The sequence below is a fragment of the Monodon monoceros genome, unplaced genomic scaffold (genome assembly GCF_005190385.1).
Source record: "Monodon monoceros isolate NGI ecotype Baffin Bay Population unplaced genomic scaffold, NGI_Narwhal_1 Super_Scaffold_18, whole genome shotgun sequence".
NCBI lineage: Eukaryota > Metazoa > Chordata > Mammalia > Artiodactyla > Monodontidae > Monodon > Monodon monoceros.
In genome coordinates, this window is record NW_021703774.1 from 36,687,598 (window position 1) to 36,700,832 (window position 13,235).

Consider the following 13,235-nt stretch of genomic DNA (forward strand, 5'->3'; position numbering starts at 1 on the left):
CTGGGAGTTTAAAAGGAGGGGCGAGGGAGTGAGGAGGTGACAAACATCTATTAAGTGATTGGAGCACTTACCATGTGCCAGGTACTGTATCAGGAGTTTCAGCGCAATAACCTATTTAAGCTCCACAACCACCCTACGTGGTAATATTATTCCCATTTCACATGCGAGAAAGCTGAGGCTCCAAGAGGCTATGTGACTTTCCTGTTGATTGATAGCCAGCGCCAGCACCAGACAGGATCCCTCCTTACATCTTTCTCTTCTTCTCCTCCTCCCCTCCCATCCCCACCCCTTCCTTACTCTTCTCTTTCTCGCTCCCTCTCTCCTTCTCTGTCATCCTCTCATTTCCACTAGGAAACCACCTGGGTGCACAGACATTATGGGAAACACGGTAAAGGGTGACAATCTCTGTCTCACCCAAAGGCCTTGGTCTGACCCTGAGGCTGACCATGGCAGAGCCTCAGACAGAGAAAGCACTTTGGGAAGAAAGCTGGCTTGTCAGGCTAACCTAGTTCAGTTAACTCGGAGACTGCAGATGTGTCAGTGGCTAAAATAAATACCTGAGCACTTAAAATAATCCTGTCTGGGCAAAAGACACCTCTTGCTGGAATCTGAGTCTCCTCCAGAATCCTATTTTGGTCCCTGGCAGCAAGCATGCCCTTCTCCCCATTCTGGCCAGCCTCTCAGAGGCAAACTTTTCCACTGCCCATCCTCCATCTGCACTCAGCACGTCCTGCAGAGAGACAAGGGCCAGCTGCCTTCCGGCGACCTGTCACCAGAGACCCCCCTGCTCTGTTGGGAACTGATCCCAGCCTGTTCCCTGGCCAAGAGAATGCCAGAAACAAGGCCCAGTTTCTTCCCTTGGGCCATGGGACACAGGAGCTAGAACAGCTCAACCTGGGACTGGGGAAATGCCGTTGATATTCCCAAATGATGCAATATTACGTACCATTAAAAAGACTGTTGAGAGAAAGATTTTCATTGCATGGGGGAAATGTTTACATTATAATGTTTTACGAAAAAAAATATCATGTTCTCTGAAAAAAAGTTGGGCATAAGCTTGTATACATGTCATGATCATAAATATATATTCTTGAAGGAATAGAAAATATGTGGAAGGAAATACACCAATATATTAGGTTGAACCAAATGAAATGGCTGATATTCAGCCATCTTGACCAACAAAAATGGCAACTGCAAACAGTTTTAACCTAATACCTCTGGGAAATGGCATTATGGGTAGCTTTTTTTCTTTGTTCTTTTTTAATAATTTTAAACTTTGATGCCTTGGATATATATTAACTTTTATATTCAGGCATTATTGCAAAACAAACTAAAAAGGCCCAGGGTACTCAGCATGGGCTTGTTACCCTGCCTCCACCTTGTCTTCACGGCCAGTCTGGGGTATCGCACGCCTTCTCCACCTGCCTTCCACGTGCTCAGACAATGATGGAGGGATCAGATGGCCTCATGAGCTTAACATCTACGTGCCGCTTATCACAGTAACATAGCTAAAGGAGGGATTATCTCAATCCTCAGAAACAGGCTAAGCCATAAGCCTTGGGACAGGTATTTTAAGTAGCTCTGCTTGTCAACCAGCTAGAGGGATGGAGGCCTGAAATAGGGTGGCTTATGGGAGAAGCCCACATGAAGGCAAACTGCCTATTTCTTCCCTCTCTTCTCTGGGCCTCAGTTTCCCTTCCTTTTTATTCTTTTATATCTATAGGTAGTATGTGTATAAGAGTGTGTGTGTGTGTGTGTGTGTGTGTGGTTCTCAACATGAGGCTCCTCCTTTCATATGTGTTACATTCCTCTGTCTCTCCCAGCTGCAGCTGCCTCTCTCTCTGGGGTCACTTGGCCAGCATCCCCCTGGCTGTGCTACTTCAGAGACACAGCATTGTTATCAATTCAGCCTGTCAGGCTTCCAGCCAGTTTGGCTCCTGTTCCCCTCAGTCTGGAAAGACTGGGCCTTTTCCCTTATCCTGGAGCTTTCTAGAAGCTCAGCAGTCTGGCCGGAAGACAAACCCTCCCAGAGAGCTATGGCGGGGGCAAAGGAGAGAGCAAGAGCCAGTGGGAGCCTGAATCACAATGGAGAGGGTGGAAAAAGGAAAGCAGTGCAAATCAAAGCTCTGTGCTTTTGCAGAACATGGAGCTAATTCTGGGGGAAAATAGGGAAACAGGCTCTGGTTATATGTGGTCCAACTCCCTCCCACAAGCAAGTCAGAGACTGCCTGTGTCTATCTAAGGAGCTGTAGTCAGGGTCATGGCTGCCAGCCAGGGCCAAAAGAAAGCCAGCACCAAAAAAAAAAAAAAAAAAAAAATGCAGCTGCCTACAAGAAAGGCATTCCCTCCACTTCACCTTCCTCATTGGTAAAATGCAGGGGTGGGATGAGATAACGAAGTTCCTTCTTGCTTTAACATGCTATTACAATTCTCCCTCACTCCAGCTTATCTGCTCAGAGGTTAAACACACTCCAAACAAGAATGCAAAAGAAGCAAGAGAAAAATAAGACATTGGCCAAACACTGTACTAGAAACACTCTTCCCAGCAAAGTGGGCAGGTGAAAAGGGGACCCTCAGACCTTGGTCAGCAAGGCCTCCATTAGACCCCACTATGATCCACAAGCCTTACCATTTCTATGTCAGTGGATATTGCCAGGGAATTTTAAAAATCGAGACCTGTTGTGGTGCCAGGTGGGAGGAGGTCCCCGGTGCTAGGAGGCACTGTCGTGAAGTAACATCTTGACCAAAGCCTTAACTCAGCAGAGCCCTTATCTCCATCTTAACTAAATTTAGATAGCTCAATTCTAAAGCTGATGACAGAGATGATGAATACCACACACCCCAAAATTACACTGCACCAGGCTCTGTCCTGAGCACTATACATACATTATCTCATTTTATGCTTCTAAAATCTCTGAGGTAGGTATATTATATTAAATGGTGGGTATCCTCATTTGACAGAGGAAAGCAAGTCTTAGAGAAGCTGAGAAATGTGTCCAAATCCACAGGGCTAGGAAGAGAAGAAGGAGGGATTCCTCTCCCAGGCTCTCTGCCTCCAAACCTTCTCATCATATTCTGCTTCAAGGGACACAGAGGTCACGTGGCAACCATGGGAAATTGCAGGGACTAGAGTTGGTTTTCAGGATGTTCCCTCTCTTCTCCCCTAGTAAGGGCAGCCTCAACCTCAGCCCAGACTTCTACAGAAACAGAATTATCCCCCTAGACCTGATTGCAGAGAGATGGTTTGCATTCCTGGACCTCTGAAAGCTCTACCAGTGACAATGATTCCTATAGCCCCTGAGAGCAAAGAAGCAAGGTAGGTCTGCAAGACACTACCCAGAGAGCTTCTAGGAAATTGACCCAAGGAGCAACGGGATGAGAAGCCAGGCCAGCAAAGCCGTGAGGCCACTCACATTTGTGTCCAGGTTTCCATCTCACTTTTCCGCTCTCTTCCCTCTTTTAACCCCACAAGCCACAATCCCCAACCCATAACAACCAGGACCCAAAAATCTCACATTTCACAGCCCAAGTTTTGCTTCCCTCTGATCCAACTCTTTCTCTAAGTGTCCCTTTTCTTCTATCCCCTGAAAACTTACTCATTCTGGGTCTTATTCTCTTAGGGCCCTTTGCAAAAGCCACAGCTAATTTTCTGATAAGCAAACCCTTCCTGAAATATAAATGATGATAGATTAACAAGATGCCTTCCCCAAGGGTGTCTGCATTTTAAACAAAGAGCTCAACGATGCTTCATCCCAAAGAATAAATCCCCAATGGTAGGAGCTTTGAAAGTTTCATACATGCTAAGAACTTCTGGGAAATAGGAGGGCAGATATTCTGGTCAGAGACAGGCTCAAAGTCCTCTGTGAGCGGAGGACAAGGACCTCAGGATGGATATAAACACATCCTCACATCGTCACATCCTCTGCCTACACATTAGCCATGCTAAACGTCAAGAAAACAGATGACTTTCAAACACAGAAAGGCAGTGGTTGTCAGGGTGTGTGCCTGTGGGTGTGAGTGTGCTTCTGTGCATGTCTGTGTGTGTGTGTGTGTGTGTGTGCGTGTGTGTGTGTAGAGGAGGGGACATCAACTGGCTACTGCTCCTTAGCTTGTTTCCAAGAGATAAAAATGACAGCTGTTTGGTTTACACAGCTAATTAACCTGAGGAATGCACTGTGTAAGACTGTTATGAAGGCAGCTGGGTAATTAAGTTTTTCCCCAGAAAGGGAGGGAGTGGGAGATAAATAAAGCATTTAAGGGAACAGACACAACATTGGAGAAGACATTGTCAGGAGCAGAAATCAGGGCTGGAAAACTTCCTGGTGAAACCCACTGGTTCCCAGGGAGCGTGCACCAGCCCAGAGATGACTGAAGGTCATGGCTCAGCCTCTGCCAGCACCCACCTGACAGAGACAATGGTCAACCCTCAGGGTCACATACAGCCCAGCCAGAAGTTGGCAGAGATGTTAGAGCTGAACAAACAAAGGCTGACTAACCCAACTCCTTCATTTCATGAATGGGGAAATGGTGGTCTAAACAGAAACCATGACCTTCTTGAGGTCAGGTTCCTATTCTAAGTGTCAGAGCCAGGACCAGACCTAGAGAGTCTTTACCCCGAGTCGGGTGACTTCATTAACCACAACCACTTCCATATTTCCCAGCAGCCCACTGCAAATCAGATGGGCAGCGGTCACCTTGGAAGTAGAAAGTGGGCTGGCCCAAGGGCAGTTTGATTTCAATAAGTATGCGAGTGCTTCCCTAGTGGCGCAGTGGTTGAGAGTCCGCCTGCCGATGCAGGGGAGGCAGGTTCGTGTCCCGGTCTGGGAAGATCCCACATGTCGCGGAGCGGCTGGGCCCGTGAGCCATGGCCGCTGAGCCTGCGTGTCCGGAGCTGTGCTCCGCAACAGGAGAGGCCACAGCAGTGAGAGGCCCGCGTACCACAAAAAACAAAAAGAAAAAATCAATAAGTATGCGAGTGTGTGTCCTGATCCAGGAAGAAGAGCTCAGGAGCATGATTCACAGATGCGGAGGCCCCTGCATGCGGACACAGGTCCCCGGGAGGTGGGGAGAAGGGGATGGGACATTTAGCATCTTCCAGACACCAGCCCAGTGGTCACTTGGCTTCTTCCTTTATACAGTCCTCACAACAACTGTTTGAAGTAGGTGCTGTCATTATTCCTATTTTTCAAATGAAGAACTAAGGCTCAGAGGAAGCACAGACGAGAATGAGGGTAGGGAGACATCACAGTCATTTTCATTCATGCCTTGGGTTTTAGGGAAAAACGCTGCAGTGAGTTTACTCAGAGGTTACCTAGGAGCTGGAAGAGAGAGAGCCAGGGGACAGGGTGGGACTGCAGCCTCGGGCCATTTTGATAAAGTCCAGCCTGGGTTCAAGCCTGGACAGTTAACGGGTAGTCAAGGCAGGTAGGCCCAGAAGGGCAAAGCTGGGTTGGGGTTGGCGCACAAGGCAAAGCTGGCTGAGTCGTATGTCCATTGTCAAGGCTGCAATATGGACCCAAAACCCATAGAAGCCGGCCCTCAAGGCCAATAGGATTGAGCCAGTGAGACAAAATTAGGCAGAAGAGGTGACATACTAACAGGCTAAGATTGACCCACGAGAAAGGAGCCACACTCTGAGATCAGGAGCTGGGAGAGACAATTTTGGAACAGGAAGGAGTCCCCACTGCTCCTGAGTTTCTTTGGGGTTGGCAGGGGTCAGTGAGCAATGCTAAAATGTCCAAGAGTCATAAATCCCTAATGCACTTACATTCATGCCATACCACATTCATGCCATACCAGTAGGCAGGCAGGCAGCAGGTGCTGGGTGACTTTTACTGGGCTCAGGGCTCACCATGTCACCCCTGCATGAAAATAGAACAGAGGCAGTAACCAGAGGCTATGACTTAAGGAAGGTATGTATGTGGAGGTGGGAGCTGGTAGACAGGGATGCAGGGGGATTGAAGGGGCAGGCCCTAGGAATGCAGCTCTGCACCATGCCACCTTCCCTTCCAGCTGGGGCTGGCCACTGCACCCCCATCTCTAACTACTGAGAAAACTCAATACCTATGTGTTTCCATCAGTAGTTTGGGGGTGCCAGCACACACCCAAACTTTCCCAATAGCTCACAGGGACAATAAGAGCCACCTCATGGAGTACTGAGAAAATTAATTGAGATAATTTATATAAAACTCTTAGTATAGCGCCTGAGACATATAATATGTGCTTAATAAGTTATAGTTACTATAACATCATTTAATAATAAAATAAACTTAAAAACTGAAATTGGAACTCATCAGAGTTAAACCTGGATTCCTAATTTTCATTACACAGCTGCCCCTCAACCAAGTGAGGGTTCAGGGTACACCTGTACAGAGGGGTATCTGTGCCTTTAGTGTGTGTCTTCACTGCTGGCAACCAGTGGCCTCTAGGTGGTTAGGTAGGAAAGGGAGAAGGAAAGAGAAATCAGAAAAGGCAGAGAGGAGACAGGTGGGGGAGAGAAGTTGGGTCTCAGCAGGCAGCTCATTCCCAAAGAAAATTGGAGCAAAGAGCGACCCTAAAGACCATTTCTCTAACACTCATTCATGGAAGAGGAAAGCAAGACATAGAGAGGGGTAATATTTTGCCCAAGATCGCACCACAAGTTAGTGGCAGACCTGGGGCTACACACTGCACTCAAGATGCCCTATCCTCCACTCTTCCAAGAGGTTACATGGATTTATTCCCCCTCATAGAAAAAGGAAAAAAAGAACCAATGCTTCTCAACTTTCACAGCACCAAAATAGCTGAGATTTATCCATCCCCATGGTTTCAAAAGTCTAGACTTCTCTTTTGCAAGCACCCAGTTTTTCTCTCAAGGGGCTGCTTAAGAGCAAGGGAAGCAGTTGGCTCCCTGGGGCATTTGAGAGAGGCAGAGGGCAGTTCAGGATGAAGCCAAAAGCCCAGCCTAGAGGGAAGGAGGCTGTCCAGACAGGGCTGTGGCCGAGGAACATCCCAACACAGGGGATGTGTATGATCTCTCCTTGTTTCCCATCCCAGAAGACAGATCAGCCCAAGGAAGGGAATCAGCAGAGGACTCCCTGAAAATTTTAGACATGGCTCAGTGGCACAAGATTGGAGGATGTGTGGGAAGGCAGCAACTAAAACCATTCTGTTGCCTGGAAATTCAATACTGCCAGGTCTCCTGATGCTTGTGGAGTAATCTGGGCTCACAGGGAGGACTCGCCTGATGCTGGCCATCTTACCCAACACTGTCAAATGGGCTTTCCCACATCCAAGTGGGTGAGATGCAGAAACCACAGCCATCTCTGCTCAGCACCTCCAAAGCCACTATACAGTACCACCTATGATTAAAAAGTGGCCAAAACAACACTGGGGACTGGAAGGACAGTGAGGCCAGAGATGGGATCATATACCATCTCCATGGTCCTGAGGACAAGGACCCAGAAGGAGGAAACCACAGACAACCCAAGCCTCCTTCATGGCCATTAATCTCTCTCACTCCCTTTCTCTCTCTGTCTTTTTACCCCAAGAGATGCAGAGGCTCAAGGGAAAACCACTCCCTCACTCTTCCCTTTGTCCAAACCTGTGTTTTGAGGGCAGAAAAATGGCCAAATGAGACAGGCAGCTGGGAAACAAGAAAACACTGAGTGATTTCCACCTTGGTAAACACAAGGAGCAAGGAAAGACCCCAACCTTGTTGAAGGGAAAAGAAAAGAAAACCAAAGTTCCTACCAGAAAGGTCCAGAGGCAAAGCAGAAGAATCACAATGGATCTTTGAAAAAAATCAGTTGCCTAAACGGGTGATGATAATTGACGTAGGTCAAAGAGTTCCAGTGCCTGGATTTGCTCAGCTCGTTTCCTATCAGCTGAGCCCCTGAACCTCCTTGCTAACCTCAAGTCACTTCCTTGTTTGTCTCACTGACCTGTGCCCTTTAATTTGAATATTTCCCCAGCGCAGGGTGGGGAGGGATAAATTAGGAGGTTGGGATTAACAGATACACACTGCTATATATAAAACAGATAACCAACAAGGACCTACTGTATAACACAGGGAACTATGTTCAATGTCTTATAATAACCTATAATGGAAAAGAATCTAAAAAAGAATATAACTCAATCACTTTGCTATACACCTGAAACTAATACAACATTGTAAGTCAACTATACTTCAAAAAAAATTTTTAATTAAAAAAGATTCTACAAAAAAATCATCTCCCACTTCTCCCGGAGTGGTGAAACATGTGGACGAAACATGCAGAGGCTGAGAGGTAAGTCATACGTGATGACTGCAAGACATAGAAGGATAAACTCCAGCCTATAATCATTTGGTAGCTCCAGCCACACCCTTTCCCCAACACTAGCCAAAGAGATGGCAGCAAGGGAGGGGCCATGGCACAGCTCGGTTCCCCCTTCAGCAAGAACACAAGCCTTGCACACATCCCAGTATCTGTGCTCCACCAGCCTTGACGCTGTCCACCAAAGATGGCACCTTACACTACACGCACATAAAGGATCCCCATCTATCTGATTGCTTATTCCCGAGACTTGGAAAACTGTCCTGCCCAGGCCCAAGGGCTGAGAAAAACTCCAGCTTTATCAAGCAAAAGAGAGAAAGGAGCTATTCCGCTAGTTCTGAGTACCTTTTCTCTTGCCCAACAAAGGTGAAAATTCCTTAGAGGCAGAGATCCGGTCTTAACGCTTTTCTTGCACCACGTGGATCTAAGCTGATACCAAGTCCACTCTAAGTATTCAGTGAACAGATGGCAGGCTTCCCCACCCCCACCCCAGCTCGCCTTCTTCCAGCCCCCGGAGGCCATGGAGGAAGAGCCTACCTCTCCATACTGGGTGCAGTAGGTCTCAGGCTTGGCCAGGCCACAGGTAGATGAAGCTCGGAGAAACCGGGTCCTCCCAATGAGCAGGTCCCCAACGGGTGGATAGCAGGCCCCACGGGAGCAGGCTTGCTGGGCACACAGGATGCTGGGCAAGACTGAAATCACAGGGGGTACAGGGGTGCAGCCTAGAGAGAAGAGGGTCTAGCCGGCCACCCCAGTGTGCCTCTGGGAAGCCGACGTCGATCGGCAAGAATAGACCCTCTTCTCCACCTTCTTCATGCTCCCACCTGCTGGTTGTGGGAATAATCGCAATCCTGATGCTGTTTGCTAAAAAAAGCTGATTTTATAGTCTGTAGCCCCCAATCTAAAAAGAAAGGAGGAGAAACACTGACAACTAAAAAGCCCGGATGATCCTGAAATGTAGCATCCACATGTGGCTTTCTAGAACAGAGCTGCAGTCACACGCTCAGCCACCAGGATATGGCCCACAACTCCCCTCACCTGCAGCGTGGCCTCTGTCAACAGCCCGGAGTAGCGCTGGCTGCTGGCTGTCTGTGGGACACTGGGAGATACCTGCATTCTGTCTGCTCCTTTATCTGTAAAGGTGACCCTGCCATGCTTTGGGAGTACCCAGCTGCAATTCACTGAACATCAAGAACTCAAACCATGATGGCTCTGGGACCAGCTTGAGAGTGACAGGATGGGAAATAAACCATGCAGGGCACTGGGGGAGCCACAAACCACACTCAGGTAGGAAGAAGACATTTGGGAGCCTCTCAAATCATCTTCTTCAAAGGCCCCCCAGGACAGAAAAACCTCATGGACATCCCGGTAGACAAGTGTCCCAAACCCAAAGGCCCCAGGGTGACTGGTGATGCTCACACTTTGGTAGACCGTCCTCCTACCCACGGCTGTCCCCTCCCTGGTATATGAAAGCGCCTGGAAGGATGGGAAGGGATACTTACCAAAATACAGGACAAGGATCGGCCTCATCTTCAGCCAATGGGATGATCCCCACCCAGGACCTCACCTGGGACAGAACAAAGCGGCCTGGGTGAAACGATGCAAACCCCTAGGGTGCACCAGCCCTTTTCTGTTTCTGGACCCATGTTTTCTCAGAAGCCTTTACCTAGGGTCTTGACCTAGGACGCTTCTGAGCAGCAGGTGCATCTGTAGCCAAAAACTTGGAAAATGCCAGAGACCTGGCCCCCGTCCCAGCTGGCATGTGACTCCCAGGGTGCCCTGGGATAACGTCACCCCCTCCCTGACTCCAGCTTCCCCCTCTGAAATAGAGGGGAGGAGGATCGACACTGCCTTACCCCACATGGTCAGAAGGACAACGTGGGGAGCAGGAAAGAGCTGGACCCTTTGCAGGAGAAGTCCGGGGCCTTGATGCCTCCCCAGGAAAGAGGAGTGTCCTTTCTCAGGGCCTGGTCCACCTACAGGCACAACGATGAGTGGGTCAAAGAGGCTGAGGACCTGGAGCTGACCCCTCTCCTGCTATTGGCATGGTCTTCGGTACCACACAGAGCCACCCCGAGAGTGAGGCTGTAGTGGCCCCATCTCTGGGCTGAGCATGATGGAAATGATGGAAAGGCAGGCCTAGCAGTCTTTAAAATTGAGGCAGGCCTAGCAGTCTTTAAAATTGAGGCAGGCCTAGCAGTCTTTAAAATTGAGTAAGCAGAGGAATAGATAAAGAAGATGTAGTACATATACACAATGGAATATTACTCAGCCATAAAAAGGAACAAAATTGGGTCATTTGTAGAGACGTGGATGGACCTAGAGACTGTCATACAGAGTGAAGTAAGTCAGAAAGAGAAAAACAAATATCACATATTAACGCATATATGTGCAATCTGAAAAAACTGGTATAGACGATTTATTTACAAAGCAGAAATAGAGACACAGACGTAGAGAACAAACGTATGGATACCAAGGGGAAAGGGGTGCGGTGGGATGAACTGGGAGATTGGGATTGACATATATACACTATTGAGACTATGTATAAAATAGATAATTAATAGCACAGGGAACTCTACTCAGTGCTCTGTGGTGACCTAAATGGGAAGGAAATCCAAAAATGAGGTGATATATGTATACGGATAGCTGATTCACTTTGCTCTACAGTAGAAACTAACACAACATTATAAAGCAACTATACTCTAATAAAAACTTTAAAAAAGAAAATCAAAAAAAAAAGGGAGTGAGGATTTCATCTGAACTGGAAGCAACCCGAAATGTCTCCAGTGATGGGCTGGGGCTGTACAGGAGACATGGGGGTTGGGAGGCCACAGAGCAAGGATTCTGAAGGAGGCTAGGGGTGGATACTCAAAGGGTCCTAGAGGCAAATGCCCCACCCTGTTCATGCAGTGCCCACCTCTACCTTGGATCAGATGCTCACTCTGCTCCAATGATGCCCCAAAACTCCTCTGGCTGGGATGGAAGGATGGGGGGTTGGAAAGGCAGGGGCAAGGGGGGACCAGGGACACTCCTACATCTTTAAATCCTACATCCTAACGCTTCAAAATCTTTCCTTCCAATCCCCTACCAGAGGAGTCAGGGGCCCAGGGAAGAGACAGGTGGCCTGAGGTCACACAGCCAATTGGGGCCTAAGAGGGAGACCCATCTTCTGGCCTCCTCCAGCGCTATCTCTGCTCTCCCATCCAGGGGCTGGAACCACACCCACACCCGGAACTAGGCATTCTGGGCAGTCCTTAGAAGAGCTCTAGCGGGGCCAGCCCACCCTCTCCTTGTCTCTTTGTGTTCAGCCCCAGCTCTGAACCTGCTTTCTTCTAAGTCACTGAGATGCTTATCAGTTGTGAAAAAGAAATCCAAACAGTGGCACACATTAAACCTAACCTTTGGATCTTAGCTGGCTCAGCTGAGTTCCCAGGAAGAGGAATGAATCAGGCCCTGCAACCAGGCCCCAGACACCCAGATACACAACCCTTGTCCCGCATCCGGCCCCCACCAGGCAGGTGAAGGCAGGTAACGTACCCCACTCCGTGCTGCCGCGGTTCTTTCTCCAGATCGCCTCTCTGAGAGCGCGCCTTGAATGTGGGAGTCCCCTCTCCTGGCTCCTAGGTTTTAAACAACGGCCTCACCTCTGGAGACGTCCTGGCTGGGCGTCACCCACTGCAGGGCGGGACTCAGGAATCTGGCAGCTGGCACGCCCATCTGTAGTCACTGCACCCTCACCCTCACCCCCAGACAGGACTGGGCAGGTGGGTCGGTCCCAGAGGCCTCACAGCAAGCTCGGCAGCACCCCGCCTGCCTGTGGGTGCCTTGTGTGGGGAATGTTAGTGATCTTTGGAGACCAGGATTCCTGGTGGAGGGGTGGGGGGCGGGGGAAGGACACTGGCATTTGTGACAGGCACTGCGCTTGGCACTTTCCCAAGGCCCATAGAGGTCAGCCTCCTCTGGTGTCCTGGATCACCCTGGACAGAAGACCAAGCAGAGGACACAACCATCAGGGCTTCTGTATAAGGTGTTATAGCCCCAGACCGGTCACTGAGCTGGAAGGGAAGAAGATGCAAACATCCAGGACCCTGGAAAGCACCAGACCCCTCCCAAGGGAAAACAAAAAAATGGAAAATCCCTGCTTCTTGGGGGATTAAAACGCTATGGTTCATCAGGAAGGGGTCAAAGCCCAATTCACCCAAGAAAAGCTTAAGAGGAATAAACAGGAATGAACTCTAAATATCTCCCTTCAGGCTCCCTCGCAGCCTTGGCAGGGAGCCCAAGGACAGGTAACTACCTGTGAGTCATGGCTCTCAGCTCAGGAAGGGCTGCTCTCCTAGCCCCTCCCACCCTGGGCTAGAATGCCTGCCTGGAGGGCCAGAAAACAGACCAGACCCTCCTAAGGGATGGAAAGGAAGGCTGAGGTATAATTGGACCAACTTCCCCTGACCTCCTGCCAGGCCTGAGAACACAGCTTCCTTTGTAGGACCCTGGGCGTGCTCCTGGCTTAAGGCTTTGGGCTAGGAGCTTCTGTAAATGGCCCATATCAAGAGGTTGGTCTTGGAGGACAGCCTTCCCCCCAGATTAGGGTCAGAGGGCTTTTAGAGACATCTGGAAGGTCACCCAGTTCAGATCTTGGCCCCAGAGAGCCTACACTGGCCTTGTTTGGACATTATTGCCTCAAAGTTTCTATCTAAAGGAGACTCTTAACGAGCCAGTCCAGCCTGTCAGTGTCTCCTCAGCAGGAAATTCTCTACAATTGAAGGGTTAAGTCCAAGAAACTGGTTTGAGAACGCTTAAGGGGGAAACGTAGGATTTTGTGGATTAAACGGTAACCTGGGCATTTCTAACCCTCAGATTCTAATGTAGCCCAAGAAGTTTAGATGGGCAGGAAAAATACTATAATTAGCAAATGGGCAATAAGTTGTTTGGATGCAAACG

The 13,235-nt window shown here is 49.0% G+C and overlaps 1 protein-coding gene across 8 annotated transcripts in view; it reads right to left on the minus strand.

Moving 5' to 3' along the window:
• Window positions 1-13,235, minus strand: part of LAMB3 (laminin subunit beta 3) — a 67,978-nt gene that overhangs the window by 28,660 nt on the left and 26,083 nt on the right. For 4 of the 8 annotated variants that reach the window (XM_029230479.1, XM_029230476.1, XM_029230478.1 and 1 more), the window contains 2 exons: window positions 9,797-9,861; window positions 8,832-8,986 (listed from right to left, as the gene is read on the minus strand). In XM_029230479.1, coding sequence (XP_029086312.1) covers window positions 8,832-8,986; window positions 9,797-9,824 — 183 coding nt within the window. In that variant the 5' untranslated portion in view covers window positions 9,825-9,861. Of the gene's footprint in view, window positions 1-8,831; window positions 8,987-9,796; window positions 9,862-9,960; window positions 9,993-10,150; window positions 10,557-11,831; window positions 12,242-13,235 lie in introns of those variants that run through there. The other 4 variants (XM_029230474.1, XM_029230480.1, XM_029230475.1 and 1 more) reach the window with 4 other exon arrangements.